This window comes from Suricata suricatta, chromosome 16 (assembly GCF_006229205.1).
Source record: "Suricata suricatta isolate VVHF042 chromosome 16, meerkat_22Aug2017_6uvM2_HiC, whole genome shotgun sequence".
NCBI lineage: Eukaryota > Metazoa > Chordata > Mammalia > Carnivora > Herpestidae > Suricata > Suricata suricatta.
In genome coordinates, this window is record NC_043715.1 from 55,856,489 (window position 1) to 55,869,889 (window position 13,401).

At 62.7% G+C, this 13,401-nt stretch overlaps 2 protein-coding genes across 4 annotated transcripts in view; both read left to right on the forward strand.

Moving 5' to 3' along the window:
- PRPF31 (pre-mRNA processing factor 31) overlaps positions 1 to 9,962 on the forward strand; it is a 14,432-nt gene extending 4,470 nt beyond the window's left edge. Inside the window, exons 5-14 of the mRNA XM_029924646.1 lie at positions 654 to 751; positions 1,514 to 1,620; positions 3,042 to 3,211; positions 4,791 to 4,948; positions 6,182 to 6,271; positions 7,526 to 7,653; positions 7,732 to 7,804; positions 8,209 to 8,337; positions 8,431 to 8,529; positions 9,572 to 9,962. Coding sequence (XP_029780506.1) covers positions 654 to 751; positions 1,514 to 1,620; positions 3,042 to 3,211; positions 4,791 to 4,948; positions 6,182 to 6,271; positions 7,526 to 7,653; positions 7,732 to 7,804; positions 8,209 to 8,337; positions 8,431 to 8,529; positions 9,572 to 9,697 — 1,178 coding nt within the window. The 3' untranslated portion in view covers positions 9,698 to 9,962. The remainder of the gene's footprint in view (positions 1 to 653; positions 752 to 1,513; positions 1,621 to 3,041; positions 3,212 to 4,790; positions 4,949 to 6,181; positions 6,272 to 7,525; positions 7,654 to 7,731; positions 7,805 to 8,208; positions 8,338 to 8,430; positions 8,530 to 9,571) is intronic.
- A 3,048-nt stretch (positions 9,963 to 13,010) lies between these two features.
- CNOT3 (CCR4-NOT transcription complex subunit 3) overlaps positions 13,011 to 13,401 on the forward strand; it is a 13,312-nt gene continuing 12,921 nt past the window's right edge. For all 3 annotated transcript variants that reach the window (XM_029924578.1, XM_029924580.1, XM_029924579.1), the window contains exon 1: positions 13,011 to 13,262. The gene's annotated coding sequence lies outside the window, so the exon portion shown is untranslated. The remainder of the gene's footprint in view (positions 13,263 to 13,401) is intronic.

Below are 13,401 nucleotides of genomic sequence, written 5' to 3' on the forward strand. Positions count from 1 at the left end.
TCCCCCACAGCCCCTCCTGTCCCCAGGGAGGGCAGCGGCAGCCCTGCCTGGTGTCCCCCACAGCCTCCTCCTGTCCCCAGGGCGGACAGCGGCGGCCCTGCCTGGTGTCCCCCACAGCCCCCTCCTGTCCCCAGGGCGGGCAGCGGCAGGATCCTGGTCGCTTTCCCCCTGGCCCTCCCAGGGTCTTGCTCTCAGACTCCTCAAGTTAGTTCAAGCCCAGGTTCCGCCACTGTAACAGCAGTTTATCTGAGAACGAAGTGTATTTCCCTGTGACGTGAGAGTCTGGGCGAGAAGCCCAGACCTAGAGTACGGCGTCTGGGGTGAGGCTTCTTTGTCCTGTTGACCTGCCCCCTGTGTCAGGGTCCAAGGTGACAGCCCACTCCAGCCATCACCTCCACATCCCCACCAGCAAGAGGAAGGGGTGACCTGGAAATTGCACGTGTCCCTTCAGATCGCATCTCGGAAACCAGAACTAACTCACGTGGCCGCGTGCGGCAGTGTGCGCAGCCGGGAAGCGGTGTTTCTGCTGGGTGTCCCATGAGCCCTGCTAGATTCAGGGGCTCGGTCACTAAGGGAAGCGGTGCCTGGATGTTGGGGACAGCTCCCGAGTCCGCTGCCCCTCATCCGACACCTCGCCTCTCTGTCCGCCGCAGACATCATCCACAAGTTCATCCGGGATAAGTACTCAAAGCGGTTCCCCGAGCTGGAGTCCCTGGTCCCCAACGCACTGGATTACATCCGCACGGTCAAGGTGAGCGCAAGGAAGAACTGAGTGGGGGCCCTCGGACCCCCAGTCTAAGGGGAAAGGCTGCCCTCCCCACTCTCTTGAGGCCTGGAGATCCTGGTGGTTCAGCTGCTCCAGGCTTCCCAGCGAGAAGGGGGTGGAGCCTGGAGAGAACGTCCTCAAGGCTGCTCTGCCCCACCTCCAGGCCGGCTCCTTCCCTGGGTGGGCCTCCCAACCTGGTGGTGGCCGAGGAAGCAGGGAGGTAGATGGGGGTGCCCCGTGCTGGCCGGCCAGCGCTTCTCCGCCAAGCTGGGAGCAGGTGGTGTTTGACGGTTGATGCAGGGCAGCTGTGCAGAGATGCACGCGTGCCGAGACCCCAGAACGGTCGGAGGTGGGGAGACCAAGGTGATGAGGCCGGGTCCCAGCTGACCTCCCAGGCTTTGGGCCTCACGGGAAAGCCCCAGGAGGGTCAGGCCCAGGGGGAGGCCCGGACAGGGCAAGGAGGTTCCCGCCGAGTCCAGGAGATGAGGAGGGGTCCCTCTGTGCAGGAAGCAGCGTGGTTGTGTTTGTGCTCCGTGGGGAGGTGGGCGCGGGCCCCCTGGTGGCCAGTGTGCCGCGGGCAGCACTGATCAGCGTGGTGCGGATGCTCGGGGCGGGGACGTTCTCGGAGCTGGTGGGCACGCGTGCCCAGAGCCCGGCTTCCCCAGTGTCTCCAGAGGAGACTCGGTGGGCACAGGGCAGGCGGGGTTCTCGGGCCTGCCTGAATCTGTGCCCCGCCCTCTCACCCAGGAGCTGGGAAACAGCCTGGACAAGTGCAAGAACAACGAGAACCTGCAGCAGATCCTGACCAATGCCACCATCATGGTCGTCAGTGTCACGGCCTCCACCACCCAGGGGTGCGCGCCCGGGGGCGAGGAGTCGCTGGCAGAGGAGGGTCTCAGGGTCCGGGTGGGACGGACGTCTGCTCAGGAGGGCAGTTCATTTCAGTCGCACACGTGTGTAGGGAGTGTGGGGCCCAGGGGTCCCGAGTGGTGAGGCAGAGGCCTCCCCCAGGTACAAGTGTTTGGCTCGGACACACCCCCTCCCTGGGGTGAAGGTGTCGGCAGAGGCAGGGACTTGGTTTGCGGCCCCTGGTGTCCGCCTGCCCCAGTGACAGCTGTTCTGTGTCTAAGTGAGGCCTTGGGCCTCAGCCCACCGGACTTTGGATGCAGGGTCCTGGGGCGGGCTCCACGGCCCCTGGTCTGCGCACTATAAGTACGGTGGGGGGGGGGGGCTGGCTCTGGTTCCCAGCTCCCAGCTCTGAGGCTTCCGGCCGGCCCCGTCACCATCCTGGCCTTGGGTCCCCTCTGTGAAGTGACAGTGACGACAGCCCACCTTTGTGGGCAAGTGCTTGCCCGCCACCTTCCCCGTGCCAGGGGTGTGCTGGGCACGCTGCTGAGGATCCAGGGTGGGGTCCCCTTGGGGGGCTGCCGTCTAGTGCCAGAGGTGGATGGGAGGCGCGGTGGATCGCAGCCAGTAACGGTGCCTGAGGGGGGCAGCGGGGCGGGAGCCTCGGTGGTCTGCAAGGGTGAGACCTGGAGGATGAGGAGGGGCCTGTGGGGGCACGTGGGCAGGGGCCCGGGCGGGCAAGGGGTGCTGACTGAAAACCCGTGATTCCCAGCAGCCCTCACTTCCAGGCCAATGGGACTTACGATTGCCTTGAGGCTGCACACATGCGTGTGTGCACGTGCTGTGTGTACACTTATTTACGCGTGTGTGCGTGCACATGTGCTGTGTGCACACGTGTGCATGCATGCACATGTGCTCTGTGTACATGTGTTGACACATGCGTGTGTGCACGTGTGCTGTGTGCACACGTGTGCGTGCATGCATGCACATGTGCTGTGTGTACGTGTTGACACGTGTGTGTGCACGTGTGCTGTGTGTGCACGTGTGCTGTGTGTACACGTGTTTACACATGCGTGCATGCACGTGTGCATGCACATGTGCTGTGTGTACACTTGTTTACGTGTGTGCATGCACGTGTGCTGTGTGCACACGTGTGCTGTGTGTGCACGTGTGCTGTGTGTACACGTGTTTACACATGTGTGCGTGCACGTGTGCATGCACATGTGCTGTGTGTACACTTGTTTACGCATGTGTGCGTGTGCTGTGTGTACACGTGTGCGCACGTGTGTGCGTCCATGCACATGTGCTGTGTGTACATGTGTTGACACGTGCGCGTGTGCTGTGCGCTCACGTGCGTGCACACGCGCGCGCGCACCCAGCCAGGAGGTGGGGCCCCAGAGGCCGCACCCCTGAGCCTGGCACCCCGCAGGCAGCAGCTGTCGGAGGAGGAGCTGGAGCGGCTGGAGGAGGCCTGTGACATGGCGCTGGAGCTGAACGCCTCCAAGCACCGCATCTACGAGTACGTGGAGTCTCGCATGTCCTTCATCGCGCCCAACCTCTCCATCATCATCGGGGCGTCCACGGCCGCGAAGATCATGGGTGAGGTCCTGGGGCGGGGTGGGGGCACCGGGCCGTCCTTGGACAGTGCGACCGCGGGGAAGGAAAGCCGCATCCCTGGTGTATGACACTGGCATCTGGCCCAGGGCCCCCACGCCGTCATCCCTCCTGGAGGTCACAGAGGCCGGCCGGCCTGCTTGCCCCGTAGACCCGTAGAAAGGCTCTAGGCAGGGCTGGCCTGGACGGGAGGAGGTGGCATGGCGGCTGGCGAGGCCGGCACTGCTTGGCCAGCGTGTCCCGGCAGCTCCCGGCTCCGCACACACCCCTGGGCTGCCCAGCACAGGCAGCGTGAGCCTCTGGACCGCAGTTTCACCTGTGAGGTGGGGACAGCAGTCCTGATGACCTGTCGGGACTGAAGGATGGTCCTCCTCGGGTTCCTCGCCCCTTCAGCTGAGGGGCTTTTCGGGGACCTGGGTAGAGCAGCTGCGCTAGGGCGCTCAGCTGCTGTGACAAAGTACCACGGGCGGTAGGCAGTGGGGCCTTAAACCGAGGATCCTCGTCATGGCGTCCTGGAGCCTGGGGGCAGCGTGTCAGCGGGCTGGGTCCTCGTCACGGGGTCCTGGAGGCCAGGGCTGGGTCTTTGTCACCTGCCAGAAGGTGGGAGGTCAGTGACAAGGACCTCTCCAAACAGCCCCATCTCCGAACACAGCCACATTCTGGGGTGGGGGTAGGGCTTCGATGCAGGCACGTGGAGACAGTTCAGCTTGCCGCACAGCCTGGAGTGGCAGGTGTGTGCAGGGCTGCATTGGTTTCAGGCCAAGGTCAGCTCAGGTGTGGATTCCTCTCTCTGACTGACTCACCCTCTCACTGACCTCTCTTCGGGCGGGTGACTTCATGTGCCTCAGTTTCCCCAGCGGTGATCTGGGGTATGCTACTTTCCTGGGACTGCCAGGCTGAAATGAGGGTGTCGGCCGGCTCCTACATTACTTTGTGGAGGTTCGAGGCAGGAGTCCACTTCCTGGCCTTTCCCAGCCTCCAGAGGCTGCCTGCCCCCCGGCTCTGGGTCTTCCCATCCGTAAAGTGTCCTGTCTCACGCCCTGGTGACTCTCGGCCTCTCCCTTCGGCTCAGAGGACCTTCGTGCTCACACGGGAGCCCCCCTTGTATCTGCAAAGTCCCTCTGGTCCTCTAAGGCAGCACGCAGGGCCTGGGGACTGTGACGTCAGCCTCTGCGGGGCCCCTGCACCCTCGCCGGCTGCCGTGCCTGTGCTGGAGCCCCGGCCGTGCTCAGCTCACCTGATCCATACAGACGCCTGGCGTGGGGCCTGGCGCACAGCAGCGCCCCACCGTGGGAGGTAGACGTTCTAACTGCTGCTTCTCCCACCCACCCCGGGCCTGCCAACGAGCCCACGGGACCCTGGGGCTGACTGACACCAGGCCCCGTCATCAGTGTCCCCCAGAGGTGGCTGCTGTTCTGACACAGAGCAGGGGCCGTGTAGCTCTGTAGGCTCCGGGGTTCCCGCCTCACTGCGCCCTCTCGGGCCGGTGCTGTCACCTCTCTGAGCCCCCAGACAGATGCCCTGTGTTTCTTTTGACCTTCTTCCTTCCCCTCTCCTGCCGCAGGGGTGGCCGGGGGCCTGACCAACCTCTCCAAGATGCCCGCCTGCAACATCATGCTGCTCGGGGCCCAGCGCAAGACACTGTCCGGCTTCTCATCCACCTCTGTGCTGCCCCACACCGGCTACATCTACCACAGCGACATCGTGCAGTCTCTGCCCCCGGTGAGCCCCCGGCACGTGCCCCCATGGAACCTTCTGCCATGGCAGAAGCGGCCTTGCTGGGGGGCTCTGTGTGCCTCAGCAACTCACTCCTCTGCTCCCCGGCTGCCATGGTCACAGCCACGGGCAGTGGTCAGGAGCCTGGACAACAGGGTCTCACGGAGCGTGAGAACAAGGACCTGGAGCAGATGCGCTGGGCTTGGGATTAGCAGTTGGCCAAGAGATGTGAGCTCTGTGCCTCAGTCTCCCTGTCTGTAAAACGGGAATAGAACCTGCTTCCCGGGGTTGGGATTAGGACTTCTACACATGACACACCTCCAGGGCACGCTTGCACGTAGCAAGTGATACTGTTAACGTCAGTTGGCGAGGTACAGGGCTCCCCAGACCACCCCCAGCTCCAGTGACCCACCAGAGGGAGATGCAGACTCACTGAGCTGACGCACTTGAGTTGTGGTTTGTCGTCACGAAAGGGCAGACTCCCGTTAGCCAAGGGTGGAAGCGTGTGGGGTCAGAGCCAGAAGGGGCGCCACAGCGCTTCCAGACCCCCTCACCCCGTGTCACTCCTGGCCTCCATGCGTGGCTGCATGCGGGGGACTTGCCACCAGGAAGCCCCACTGAGCCTCCAAGTTGGGAGTCTTCTCTGGGGTTCAGTTGTGTAGACCTGACTGGGTAGCCCAGGTGGCTGATCTGGGTTCCAGGTTGACTGAGACCCCGTAACCCAAACGCCCCCCTGAAACACATGCTTGGTCTCCGCTTTATCCAAGGTCCCCAGGCCAACAAAGGTGCCTGCCCCGGAGCTGAGGGCCAGGCCGTCTCCCCCACGCGGAGCCCCTGCCGGCTTTGTCTTTCTCCGGACGCGGCTGTGGGTTTAAGCGTTCCGTCTTGGTGCATCTCAGACTGTGGGCCACCGTCCCTTCGTGGCCCAGGACACGATTTCCTGAGGCACAGATGGACGTTTTTCGTTTTAATCACTTTCCTTTTGGTGTGTGAAGAGTTTTCCACATGACTGCAGTAACAGCTGTCTGCGGAAGGGGCTCAAGTTGTTAAAATCAAGTTGTTAAAAAACGATCAAGAGGAAACAGCAACAGTAATGATACTTTGTTGCCGGGACGAGTTATTACGGGTTTTTACAGCAGCAGTGGGGACGGTGCAGTGCTGGCGGGCAGAGGGTAGGCCCTGGGGGCTGGGGTTTCCGAGGAGTCCGCTCGCTGACTGGCCCCCTTCCCGCTGCTCCAGGATCTCCGGCGGAAAGCAGCCCGGCTGGTGGCCGCCAAGTGCACGCTGGCAGCCCGCGTGGACAGCTTCCACGAGAGCACAGAAGGGAAGGTGAGGTGCGGGCGGGCGTCTGTGCGGGTCTGTGTGCGTCCCGTGTCCCGGGGGGAGTCCCCGTCGGGACCCAGCACGCACCGGCGCTGTTCTAGGTGTGCGGACGTGTGTGTGTCGTGCATTCGCCTTGTCCCGCCCCGTGGCTCAGGTCCACCCAGGGTCTCACCGCACTGAGGTCCAGGTGCAGGCACGGCGGTGCCTCTGGAGGAGGCTCTCCGGGAGGATCCCTCCCCCTCCTTCTCCAGCTTCTGCGTCCACACTGCAGGCAGCCTCGCGTCTTCCACCTCTCCCTGACCCGGGCCTGTCTCCTCATGTCCTCCTCTGACTCTTTTAAGGACCTGGTGATGACGTGGGGCCCACGCTGGCCATCTGAGACCCTCTCCCTCTTCAGATCTTTATCCTGATCACACCTACAACGTTCCTTTGGTTGTCAGGCGCCGTGTCCGTAAGGACCGAGATGGCGATGCAGACACCCTGGTGGGCAGTGTGCCTGCTGCCCCAGGATCTTCGTCATCCCGACTGCCATTCCGCTCACCTCTGTCTTCCTTGGCAGACTCACGCCCAGAAAGTGGATGCGTTTGGTGCCTCGTGCACTGGCGTCCGCACACCCAGCCTGGCTGAGTGAGCAGGGTTTGGGTCTCCCTCCTCCCTCTTTGCTCCTCCCTCTCCCCCTCTTGACCACTGGTCAGGTCGCTGGGGGCACAGGCAGTGAGCTGCTCAGACCGCAGCCCCATGTGCGCATTCACATCCCAGTTGGGAGCAGGGCGAGGAGACTGGGGACATCTGTGGTGTGTCCAGTGGCGCTGCGTCACTGCTGAGTAGGGATTGACGGGTGCCGGGCTGGTGGGGGAGGTGGACGGGGCTTCTTTGCAGAGGGGAAGGTGTAGGGATGTACACTTGTACACCTGGGTGAGGTGAGCAGGCAGCTCACAGGAGTGCCTGGGGGAGGAGCCCAGGGCCGAGGGTGGCCCGGGTGCGGGCCCTGCCTGGCGGTGGGGCAGGGCGGGTCCCGCAGATGCTTAGGCCGCAGCAGAGGTGCTGGGAGGGGGGCGGCATTTGGGGTCTTTCTGAGAGAAGAGCTTGGTGGGAGAGAAAGCACAGGTGAGGCTCCCAGGTGACCCCACTTGGCAGAAGCTGGGGCTGAGGTCTGGGGAGGAGGCTCAGGCCTGGGGTTGGCCGTGGTGCAGGGAGGGTTCTGGGCCCGAGAGTGGACGGGCCCCCCAGGCCCTGACGGGACCCTCGCACCCTCCCCAGGTGGGCTACGAACTGAAGGACGAGATCGAGCGCAAGTTTGACAAGTGGCAGGAGCCGCCGCCCGTGAAGCAGGTGAAGCCGCTGCCTGCACCCCTGGACGGGCAGCGCAAGAAGCGAGGCGGCCGCAGGTGGGCCCCGAGGGCCAGCGGGGCAGGGAGGGGGCTACCCAGCCCCACCCCCCGCTGACCCCCAGCACCCATCCCCAGGTACCGCAAGATGAAGGAGCGGCTGGGGCTGACTGAGATCCGGAAGCAGGCCAACCGCATGAGCTTTGGAGAGGTCAGGCTCCGAGCCTGGGCGCCCCGCCCTTTCCCGCTGCAGGGCCTCAGGGGTCCTCTTTGTCACAGGCACTGCCCCTCTGCCCCTGCCACCTTTCTCCTCTGTGCTGGGGCGCTTCTCTCCCCCACGTCCGAGCACCGCCACGCGGCACTCGTGCGGCCCTGTCCCTCCGTCCACGCCCTTCCCTGGCTTTCTCTCCACTCTCATCTGAGCATTGTCCTGCTGGGCCTGCAGGACCTCGCTCGTGTCCTTCCGTCCGCGAGCCCGGCTTCGGTGGTTAATGCGGTGCGGCGCACGCGGCCCCTTTCAGGTGTCATCTTGGCCCTGCAGGCACCTGAATCAGGGAACGCCTGGGTGTCTAGTTGATGGAGGGTGGCTAATTCCGGGACGCCTTCTCCCACCAGATCGAGGAGGACGCCTACCAGGAGGACCTGGGCTTCAGCCTGGGCCATCTGGGCAAGTCCGGCAGTGGGCGTGTACGGCAGACACAGGTGAACGAGGCCACCAAAGCCCGGATCTCCAAGACACTGCAGGTACACACCAGGCCTGGGTGGGCCCAGAACTCGGGGCACTTGTGGGTGAGCCCAGGTCAGGCCCAAGTGTCCCCTGTCCCCTCCCCCCTGCAGCGGACACTGCAGAAGCAGAGCGTGGTGTACGGAGGGAAGTCCACCATCCGAGACCGCTCCTCAGGGACAGCCTCCAGCGTGGCCTTCACCCCACTCCAGGTACTGGGCACTGGAGTCGGGGGGATCCACTCCCAGCGTTCCCAGTGGCCCTGGGCTTCAGCGTCTGCCTGTGGGAAAGGCACACAATCGAGGTCCTCGAAGGGCCAGTGTGGACAGCACATCATGGCCCAGGTCCTGGTGCCCAGGCCAGTGGGGACAGAAGGGACACAGTCCTGCCTGCAAGCACAGGCTGGCTTTAGAATCAGCCGGGCTGTGGGCGACCCTGTGACTTTGGGCGGGCTCAGCCCCTGCCTGAGGTGCTGGGTGGTGGGGACGACCGAAGGACCAGGTAAGAAGGCTCCTGGCTGGCCCGGAGGCTGAGCTCCCAGCCCTGCCAGTGCGCCGGGTGGAGCCACTGCGGCCATCCCGTCCTTGGCCCACACACGAGGGCTGGTGTCTCCCACGGCGTCGAGCAAGGGTCTGCTGAGCACCCGAGTCCAGGCACCGCTGGGGGGGCCGGGGGTGAAACCACAAACACCGTACAGTAAGCCTTGCTCTCCGGGAGCTTGTGGGGCGCTGGGTGAGGTAGGGAGGAGGCACCGCCTGTTGGAAAGTGCCCAGGGCGAGGGGGCCGCCCAGGGAGGCCTCAGCGAGAAGGTGGGAATGACCGCGTGGAGGATACTAGGAAGGTGTCAGCCAGTGTGGGCCCCCAGCGAGGGTCATCATCACTACTGGGGTCGGTGTCATTCACACCAGGGCCACAGGTGAGCTGCTCCGCTCTGTGACTTGGTTTCCTTACTCAGGAACCAAACTGGGTTGGCTGTTCTGAAACTTGGTATTTTTAAAATCACCTGGAGGGCTTGTTAAATATTCAGACGCCCAGGTCCTCCCTGCTGTCTCCTCAACCCAGACCCACAGTCAGAGTCTCCTCAGTTTGGGGCGGGGGCAGCTTGGTGACTGGCACACGTCCCCATCTCCCCCTGGAGCCCCAGAACCATTGAGAAGGGCTCCCCAACATTTCATGATTCTCTTACTGGGCGGGGGGCCTTGTCAGGGGCCAGCCCAGCTCTCCCCCATAGCGTCACCTCCCTTGCCTGCCCAGGGCCTGGAGATTGTGAACCCGCAAGCAGCCGAGAAGAAGGTGGCCGAGGCCAACCAGAAGTATTTCTCCAGCATGGCTGAGTTTCTCAAGGTCAAGGGTGAGAAGAGCGGCATCATGTCCACCTGAGGGACTACACCCGGGTGGCTGCCTTTGAAGCTACGGGCCCTGCCCCTCTGAAGGGACGGGGGTCAGGATCGGGCTGGGAAGGTCCCTCAGCAGCCCCACGCCAGGACTGCCCGAGGCGGCGAGGGAGGAGGCCCCGCCCCCCAAGCACCGGGACGGCCTCCCCATCTGGGGCTTAGAGCCAGTCTTCGTCTCACCTCATCATTTTTACCTAGGAAGGAGGATAACTTTTGGAAAAAGTGCAATTAAAAGCACATTATCATTATCACTTCTGTTCCCGGGGAGTGATCATTTGCCAAACACCTGCGCGACTGGAGGAGTCCCACTGCGGGGCTTGGGGGACAGAGCGGGGGCTCCCGGTCCAGGTGGCGTCTGGGCCCCACCCCAGCCCTTCACCCCGTGCCCTGGATCCCAGGAAGAGCAGAGCCCTCTCCGTCACCAAACCACCACCTGGAGAACGTCCGCTGTTCTGATGCCCGAGTGATGTGGCTGCCGAAAGCCCCAGCCCTGGAAACCGACCGGCTGGGTGGCTGTGGGCGGTCAAGTGTGTGAGCGCCCCGCCAAGGGACCCTCGTGAGGACGTGAAGGACGCCCAGGACGTGCTCGGCGTTGGGCTCCCCATCAGGGTACTGGTGTGCAGGGTGGTGAGCCAAGCCCCAGGGCGGGGCCAAGCACACAGGCCCCCTGCTGGCGGGGATGCAGTGTGGTCAGAGTCCGGCCAGCTCAGCAGGAGCCCCCAGGTGGTCTTGGAACTGGGGTTCTGCCAAGGTCTCCACTTTGGCTGAGGGGCACGTGGCCTGTAGGCAGGTGGGGTCGAGGCTGGCAGGAGGGGCAGTCCCAGCAGCTACCCTGCAAGAGCCAAGTAAGGAAGAGCCCCACCTGGGGGCCCGTTTGTTGTACTCTGGAGCTAGGCTTCTGAGGGCACCAGAGCCCTGGTCACTTACCTGTGAGGGCAGTGCCCCTCTTAGTTACCCAGGAGGTGGGTGCACAGCCCACCCTGTACCTGTGCCTGTCTCCCACCCTCTAGCTCTCGCTTTCTCCCTGGGGCTCTAGCCGGCTGTCCCAGCTTAGAGCCCTCCCTCCCTGTTGCTCTCTGTGAGCTGCCCCTCCTCACATTTGTTCCAAGTGTCTCAGTTCAGAGCTTGCTTTGTGGACCTTAGCAGCTCTCTGAATCTCCTCTTTCACATCAGAGTCTACACCAGCTGGGAGGTTCCTTCTAGTGGCCAAATTACCCAGGTCACGTAACTGTTTCCGCAAGTTTATCCCGCAGTCTTTAAATGAGCCCGGTTGAAAAGTGACAACCTTTGCTCATCTCTGCTGCTGGGTCTGCCGGGTGCTCTGCTCGCCACTCTTCAGAACCTCCAGCTCTGTGGCCGGAGCTAGGATAGGGTCAGAGTCACCTGGTGCTGCACACCTGCATAGTCCGGACAGAGGCGCTCGAGGCTGAAAATGCTTCCGAATTACCTGGGTGGCTTGTTAAAACCAGGGTTTCAGGGCCGAAGTTCTGATTCACTTGGTCTACGGAGGAGCTAAAATGCATTTCTAATGAGTTCCCAGGGGATGTTTATGCAGCTGGTCCAGGTACCTCACTTTTTCTCAGACCAGCTGCATGTTGGAATCGTCTAAGAAGATTTAAAAATTATGATCTGGTTCATACCCTCGAAAATTCAGATTTCATTCATCTAGCGTAAACCCTGAGTATCTGGATTTTTTTTTCAAGCCATCCGGGTAATTCTGATCCTTGCTACTCAAAAGTGCCAAGCATGGACCATCAGCATCACCTGGGCACTTTTCTAAAAAGGAGAATCTGGGACCTCCTGAATCAGAATTTGCATTTTAGCAAATCTTCAACTGATCCCCAAAACCTCTGAGAGGCCCTGGTCCATCCAGGGACCACACTTTGAAGGGCAAGACTCTTGATGAGTAACTCTCTAACCCCAGTAAGCATGGGAATCACTCAGGTCCATGTGGACCTACAAACACTGCATATTTACACTCATTTCCCCTCCCTTGCCAGGCGATTCAGATGTGGCTCTCAATTGCATCTTCCTTGGGTTTCTTACTTTTTTTTAATACGTTGACTGTATGACCCAGGGCAAATGCCTCATGGGTGGTTCGGGCACCAGTGCCTACTGAGTTGTCAACGACACGCTGTCCTTCGCATTCGTTCACGTATTCATTCAGCAAAGTCACTGTGCTTCCTGCGGATGCAAACTCCAGAAGGGCAGACAAATTATTACAGAAATGACGGTAGAAATGCCAAGTGAATTCTGCACGGCAGGTCGGCAAGTCTTCCCCACTGGAGCACAGAGCAGAGAGCGGGAGGGGACAGAGTAGCCCCCTCTGTCCCTTCTGCACCGATCCCACAACACGGAGGAAGTGGGCTGCAGAGGAGAGTACCCCACAGTAACCGGACAACCAGGCCGAAGCAGGACAGAAACGCCATGCCCCCGCCATGTATGCGAGTGACTTGGGGCACCGGTCACTGCTTCCTTTCCTCCGTCCACCATTCAGAGACTTGAGAGATGCCAAACAGGCACTTGCAGAAAGACGAGGCACCTGGCGTACTAAGGATGTGGAAGGATGCGCCCAGGAGCCCAGCCAGCCTACTACGCCCGGTTTCACCCGCTTTAGGGCGGGTACCAACACCCTCGCGGCGCTGCTGGACGGACTGGGGCGAATGGCAACAGCTCTGGCCTACGAGGGGAAAGGGGTGGACCCTCTTGCTCAGCTCCTCCCCGGCGACTGTTTTGAGTGGCAGGTGACTCCAGCCCCGCCCTTGCTTTGAAGGTACCTGTCTGCCTCATTAGGTGCTCGGCCTTTAACGCCCACGCTCCATGCCTTCCTCCGCTTCCCCCACCCACTTCCGGAACCAACCAATGGTTTCGGGGCAGAATAGCCCCTCACAACCAATTAAAAATGCCTCTAAACTTGACGGATGACTTCCCGCCCCTGATCAGCCTAGCTCCTCCTCCCAGCCAATTGGTTTAGGAGAGGGGGGCGGGTGTCTCCAATCAGCACGGCAATGACCTCTTGATTGACGCACGGGCCCTCGCGCTGGCGTGTTGTGCCCTGAGGCGGGGAGGAGGCGGGGCGGGGAAGAAAACCAGAGCCAATCCTAGCAGTCTACGCGGGAGGCCAATCGAACGCCGCGCCTTGGAGCAATTGCCCAATCGGCGAGAGGGGACCGGCAGCATCCCTACCAAGAACCAATAGGACGCGCCCGAGGGGTAAAAGCGACGTGCCGCAGGAGCAATCATAGGCCTCCATTCGGGCCTCGGGGGCGGGTCGGCGCCAGAGACGAGAAGAGAGGAGGGAGGCCTCCTCTGCCGCCGCCATCTTGGACCGGCCCGGTCAGCTTCCGCGGAGCCATCGGCAGACGCCGCGGCGTCCCTTGAGCCCCGACCCCGTCGTCAGAACAACCCCGGGCCCACTTCCCCCCACCCCACTTCCGCTTCGCGCCGCTATCGCGATAGCGCCCGGGCCCGGGGCGCGAGAAAAAGGCGGCGGGCGCTCGCCTCCCCCGCCTGTCGCGATACGCTCCTCAGCGGCGGCGCCAGCTCCTGTGGTGAGAGCGTCAGGCTCGACTGGGCCGGACCCCTTCCCTTCCTCCCCCGGTGCCACCGCCGCCCTCCCCGCCGCCTGTCGCGACATTGCCGCCTCCCACCCCCACGGCCCCGGCGCGGGCTCCCGGCAGGAGCGGCCGC